General features: G+C 42.3%; 1 protein-coding gene across 1 annotated transcript in view; it reads right to left on the bottom strand.

Moving 5' to 3' along the window:
- Positions 1–355: 355 nt before the first annotated feature.
- The window catches only part of YLPM1 (YLP motif containing 1), a 65,887-nt gene continuing 59,811 nt past the window's right edge, over positions 356–6,431 (bottom strand). The window contains exons 18-20 of the mRNA XM_082274982.1: positions 1,135–1,262; positions 846–996; positions 356–570 (exon numbers count right to left, since the gene is read on the bottom strand). Coding sequence (XP_082131108.1) covers positions 850–996; positions 1,135–1,262 — 275 coding nt within the window. The 3' untranslated portion in view covers positions 356–570; positions 846–849. The remainder of the gene's footprint in view (positions 571–845; positions 997–1,134; positions 1,263–6,431) is intronic.

The following is a 6,431-nucleotide window of genomic DNA, read 5'->3' as shown; positions in this document are numbered from 1 at the left end:
GAAAAATACGCCATGTTATACCTCCACAAATAGAAGTCAGAATATGATGCTCTTCTAACCAGGTTCCATTTAATTTCCAGGAGAGTCAATTTTCCAAGAGGCTTGATGGTCAGAAGCTAAAGAGGACACTACACAGAATGACTAAAAAAACATATTTATTTATATTAAACAACATACAACAGAACGCTGAAAAACGCACAGCGAAGTCTAACAAGGATTAGAAATAAAGCTTCATTCAGACGTTGTGAGCGTCATCTGGTATGTCAAAATAATCCATCTTCCAGAAAAAACGATGTCCACCAAGTGCATCTGGAATCTTCTCGGTCAGACAAAATAAATGAATCTACAAGTGAGGTAAGTGTGTCCACAGAATTTATTTCTCCAGTAAACCACTTTAAATGAACTACACAGAATATAAAATGCAACACATGCACATTTCCTGGGACAATAATATTACTACAACCGAGTCTAAGACGTTGCGTCATGTAGTATTACGTTACATAACAAAATAAAAAATTTGTAGGGACAGAAGTGCATCCACTGTCATCTTTCACTGCCTTCTGAGGGCACCTGCAAGACAAAAATCCCTCTTAGAAGTGCAAGCAACATAAAAGAAGCCGAATTACACAGAACTAAGAGAACTGATAAAATAAATCTAAATGCTACTTCCAGATAGAAATTAAAAAAAAAAAAAGGAGCCCAGTTTATCTAGAAAACAGACCGGCTCCAAATAAAACACTGACAAAAAAATTTAAAACAAATCAGCCATTCATATAGAAACGCTATCTCGAAGTGGCTGACAAAAAAATGGAGGAGACAGCTCAGGATTTATATACGCCACTCACCACCTCAAATGTATTTGGTGCGGTTCAGTGCTCGCTCCGCCAAGTGTCCACTTTTATCAGTTATCTTATCCCAATCTGTCTGGCCAACAATAAAGCCGATGGCCCTTTTTCGATCAGCATCTTTCTTTTCTTCCAGATCGGCCCATCTGACCTGGTGAAAAAAAAATAAAATAATCAAACTCCTAGCAATGGAAATGGGGGCAGAAAATTTCCATGGTTACCAGTTATAATAAAGCCATGGCTTCCTCAACAACATTTTTTGAATGACACTGCTTAGAATTAGCTTTACCCTTTTTTTCCCAGGCTCAGACTCCCGTGTGTCATAATCATCCGGAAGTTGTAGATAATCTTCCATGCGACTAGCCATTGCTTCGTAGTCTCGCTTCCTCTTGTTGACCTTTAAGCCATCCAGCTTATCTGGGGAGACAGAAGTATGCTGGGTTACACACCCTTCTGACCACAATGGACAATTATTATAACACAGCCCTGCCCAGGGGGCCCAATCAGTTTCCAGTATGTGGAGGGAACCGAGTGATGCCATCTGAATGGTTACTATGGGCAGTACAGCATGGCCATGTCTGAAGATTGGCTCAGCCAGATACTAGTCGGGCTTGTGTAGACTGGCTTCTTCTCAAACCACCTTTACATTTGAACGCTGCTCAAAACGCATGCATTTGATTGGGAAACGCAGCGTGTGACCTGCTTTGCCGACGGTTTACACACAAACCTCCACAGGATGGCTGCATCCAAAGATAGGCAAGGCAAGTAAGGTCAAATTTAGCCACTGAACTGTCATCTATTCTAATTCTTTGAAGTGAATGGGAATTTGCTGACCTGTGTTTCATTTGGACAACAAGCACACGAAACCAACGCACATCTACAATAGATCTTAGGATTGGTTCCAGCGCAAAACAGAAAACCTGCTGTCATTCCAATACAGTGCCAATGTGAAACCCCTTCAGTGTGAGCTCCTGCGCTATCATCTGCCACGCGATCATCGTGTAGTACAGCAGATAAAGCAATGCAAAAATCTGATTCTGATATTCTGCCATTGCCATCTGCCACTGGATTTCTCTCCTAAGCGATCTTTGCAGTGTTTACCTGAAAGTTACTTTTTAAAATAAATTTACATTTTTATATGCCTGCTCTACACACTATTTACCATGTTAAAACAAACCCTAATCTACAGACTTGTTCCAGGTCAGGACTGAATGCACTGGCAAGTATATAAGTAAAAAAGCAAACTCAGCATGAGAACCAGGAAACTAGCATTTTGAAGCAGCAATGGCAGCCTCCCTGCTTTTCAGGAAAGGTTCCCTGTAGTGTTGAACTGTTGGCAAAATCAAAATACATAGCGGAAAATACAAATACAAATACGGGAATAAGTCAACCTGTCAAAGGACAATCCTGACATCTACACAACCCCGTCAGACACCACAGTCTTGCTACTGCAGTAAAGCAATATAGCCATATCCCCAACCTGCCCCCCCCCCCCCCGCGCCAACCTATAATGGACAATGAAGCACACTAATGAGATCATCACTCTTGAGAGGCAGTGCTCTGTCAGCACATGTGCATACAGCAGAGCCAGACTGGCTCGGAGAGCTGCTCCTCCCTCCCCCACTCTACTGTACAAGGGGTTACAGGATATCAGACAAGTTTCTCATACTTATAATAACTTACATATTCACAGCATAAATGCAGATCATTTTTTTTTTTTTTTTTATAACTTCCTGAAGTTGAGCTTAAAAGTGGTTAAAAAATGAACAAAGCAATTCCTTCTATATTGTGTACGTTCCTCTATCCAAAACACAAAGTGTGATTTCCGTCTGATCTCTTATGCATCTGCTAGCTGCATTAGTCACTGTGTGGGCACCAGACAATCCTAGAAGATGTCCCAATCACCCAAATTACACAGCAGGTGATAGACAACCTAAGCTGTGCATGATTCCCAAAGAGTGTAGAAGGAGGTGTGTCCATTCCTCCACTCAGTTCTCAGATCACACGCAGCTTTCAGCTCTATGATGTGCAGTGTTAGACATCAGAATCCCGCCCCTTGCCTTTTGCTGTCTAAATTTTGTACTTTGCACGGCTGTAGAGACGATATGGCTACAGATAGACAGGTACAGTTTATGTAGGGGGATTTATTTAATCTCTGCATATCAACTGAAGCTGGTCACTTCACTGGGTGAAGGGTTTACAACCACTTTAAATTTAGAGTTAATGTCAGCCACTAGGAGGAGCTGACGGGCTCGGTGCAAGCATCTGAGCACCACGAACTAAAAACACAAATTGTACCGCTTATAACATCCAAAGCAATCATCCCATCAATGTCTCTAATGCTTTTTTTTTTGTTGAGAAAAACACTTCCTTAGCATTTCTGCCCATGGTCATCTTACGCAAGGGCAAATGATTCATGTAGCATTTACTTCCTGGAACCCATCTGCCCGTAGCTCAAGCAAGCATGCAGGAGTGTGTATCTAGCTGAGAAAACCCCTCCTCCTCCTGAAGACTCCTGGGATTTATGGCATCATTCGCCTAGGCAAGAAACCAGGAAGTAACTGAACAAATGTAAAAAAAAAAATTAAAGTAAAAATGTAAATAGGATTTACTTTCCTATTCACTAATGCTTGCATGATGATTGGGAGAGGGAAGTTCCACTTTAAATCAGTGGGGACCACAATTCAGCCAAAAAAAAATAATTCACAAGTTTTTTGCAGCACAATACTTGAGGCGTGTATGTAATAAGATAAAATCACTGTGCCCCTATTTACAATATATGAAGTATATACAGATACAAGTATTTTAAATCAAGATTAGATATAGGACAGGTTATTCACATTAGGCTCCATTCACACCTGAGCGTATCGTTTTCAGGTTTTTTTTGGGCTTTTTTCTGGCTTGTTTCAGGTGTTTGGAGGCAGGCATTGACAACAAAAACGCTTGTATTCTGCCAAAAAAGAAGCTCATGTACTTTGAGCTTCAGTCATTTTGCTTCAGGCAACAAAACGCTGAGATGTGAACAGGGGCCATTGAAATGAAAGGGATTTTGCTTGTTGTGCATTTTGAGACTTCAGAGATGAGGGTTTTAGGAGCTGAAATACGCTAAGGTGTGAACAGGGCCTTAAGCATATCTCCTACATGTTCATCTAAAGCCAACATTTTTCTAATTTTGGATAGCGTAGGGGGGGGGGGGGGAAGGTTAAAACTGCTGTCTGGTTCTTCATGCTGTGTCTCAATGGGAACATTTCTCTTCCCTTCCTGTTCTAAAGTCTTAACAGGAAGCGATAAGATATTTTAAATATGAGGAAATCTTATAGGAGACTTCACAGGAACAAGTGTCCACATTGGAAAAAGTTCCTTCTATTTCCATTGGTGGATCTCTCCACACTTTAATCTTGGAGACATTGCTGACCCAAACAATTGAGAGTGAAGACCCGTACACGCGTACCGATTGTTGGCCGTAAAGATTCGACCGACGACCGATCGGCCGATTGTAGGCTTGTTAGTATGATGCTTCAGACAGCCGACAGCGCATTTTCGGCCGAACAGAATCTGTCGTGCAAGCATTAAAATTTTTGTTGGCCAACACCAGAACGGCCGATTGTTCGCCAGTCAGTACAGATTTCGGCCGACAATCAGCAGATTTGCAAGACTGGGCATGCTCAGAAAAGAAAAAAAAGACAAGGAAAGTTAACCATCACATGAAATCACTTCTGCAGTCGGCTGTTGTTGGCCAACAAAATTCGTGTGCAGTCTTTTGCACTTTTCAACAGACAAAGACAGCCCTCGGACAAAAGACGGCCGATCGTTCAGCCGACGATCGGTACGTGTGTACGGGGCTTAAATCTCCTCAACATTGACAGACAGCAATAAAGACCCCACCGTGTTTATAACCTTTCACCACTTCTTCCAAATCTAAAAATAAAAGTTTACATGTACTTTGAGAAAACATTGAAAGGACTATACATTCCTTCTGCACCAACGTTGGCCATACACCGGCTCAATGAAAAAAGCCCTAACAGATTCCTTCTATACAGAGCAGATGGACTGTGGCGGCCATTGTAGATCGACAGCCTGCACCGCCAACATTGGCTGTCAATATACCTGAGCAGGTAAATGCATCCAATCAGATGCTGTTCAGCCAACAACTTTCTGCTTGGCTCTCATTTTTTCAATTGAATTATATTGAGCGGGGGGGGGGGGGAAACAGTGCCTCCCTCGAAGGGAAATTTCAGCCGGTTCATCAGGACCTGGCCAAAATTCACAAAGTGTACGGCCAAGTTTAGTTGAAAATTTACCTTGACTCCAACGATCACCCAGGCACTTTTTCCTTGGTGAAAGGTCCTCTTTACAGAACAAGAGCTCACCAAACACCCCCCACTAAAGCGGTAAACTCTGCTTGCTCACTTGCACCTACAAGGTAAGCCTAGAATAAAGCTTACCTGCAGGAACAAGGAATATCTCCTAAAAATGCACCAGTTAGACGAAACTCACTACTTCTGCAGCCGGTGACATCACCGGTGCATGCGCACTGTGCTCTGAACATGCCGTCCCTTTAGAGAGTTGTGACCGGCCGTGTCTCCTGTGCACATGCACGAAAGGGACGTCATTGCGGCTCGGCCATTCAAAGAGCTGCAGTTTGCGAACCCGGATAGTAGACCAGGTGAAGATGGAAGCGCCCGCAGAAGTGACAGTGTGCTGCTGGAGGGCTTCATTTGACGATAAGCCTTTCATAATATGCTAGTATGCAATTCATAATAGCACATTATGTTCTTAACCATTTTCCAACCATACCATAGTAAAATTATGTCCTCGGCTGGGGGTATAATATACTGGGGTTATGGCTGCAGAAATATGGCTGCAGAAATATGCCATAATAATAGTATGTTTTGTTTTTTTTTTTCCAACAAGTGATTCTCAAACTGCTAAAATTGATCTGAGCGGCTGAATAGCCGTTGAATCATGGCAGGAGGGGTGGTGGTGGGGGGGGTGTCACTCCCCGGCCCACTGCTTTCCGGTGGTTCTCAAGGTTACCTTGATGATCAGTAGCCCCAAGTAATCTATCCGGCAGCTGACCACAGATTAGCTGAGGCCAGCTTTCCTCAGCTAAACTAAGGTCTAGGAGGACTGGAGCGACATCATTTCCGGTTCGATGTAAACAATGCCATATTTTTTTTTTTTTTTTTAAAACATTAGACCAATGAATGCTTTCCATTGTAGAGGAAAGATATGGCCTCTTCTAGACCCCAGATATTTCCATAAAGAGGACTAGTCATGCTGCATCTTTATCGCAAGGAAGGTTTACATTTCTTGCGATAGCATTAAAAAAGGTAATTAAAAAAAAACAGTGTAAAAATAAAAAAATTGTAAGTTAAAAATTATTGATAAGTGCCACTGCCCCCCCCCCCCCAGTGGTGAACATTTACATAGGACACGCCCACATATGTAAACAGTGTGTGCACCACAAATGTGAGATCTAGCCGTGAACATCAGAGCAAGAGCAATAATTATAGCACTAGATCTCCTGTGTAACTCCAAACAGATAACTTGTAGAATTTTTAAAGTGTCGCCCAGGGAGATTTT

Source organism: Pelophylax lessonae (genome assembly GCF_965119305.1).
Source record: "Pelophylax lessonae genome assembly, chromosome: 13".
Lineage (NCBI taxonomy): Eukaryota > Metazoa > Chordata > Amphibia > Anura > Ranidae > Pelophylax > Pelophylax lessonae.
The sequence above is the reverse complement of the archived record's forward strand: the minus strand, read 5'-3'. Positions and strand labels throughout refer to the sequence as shown.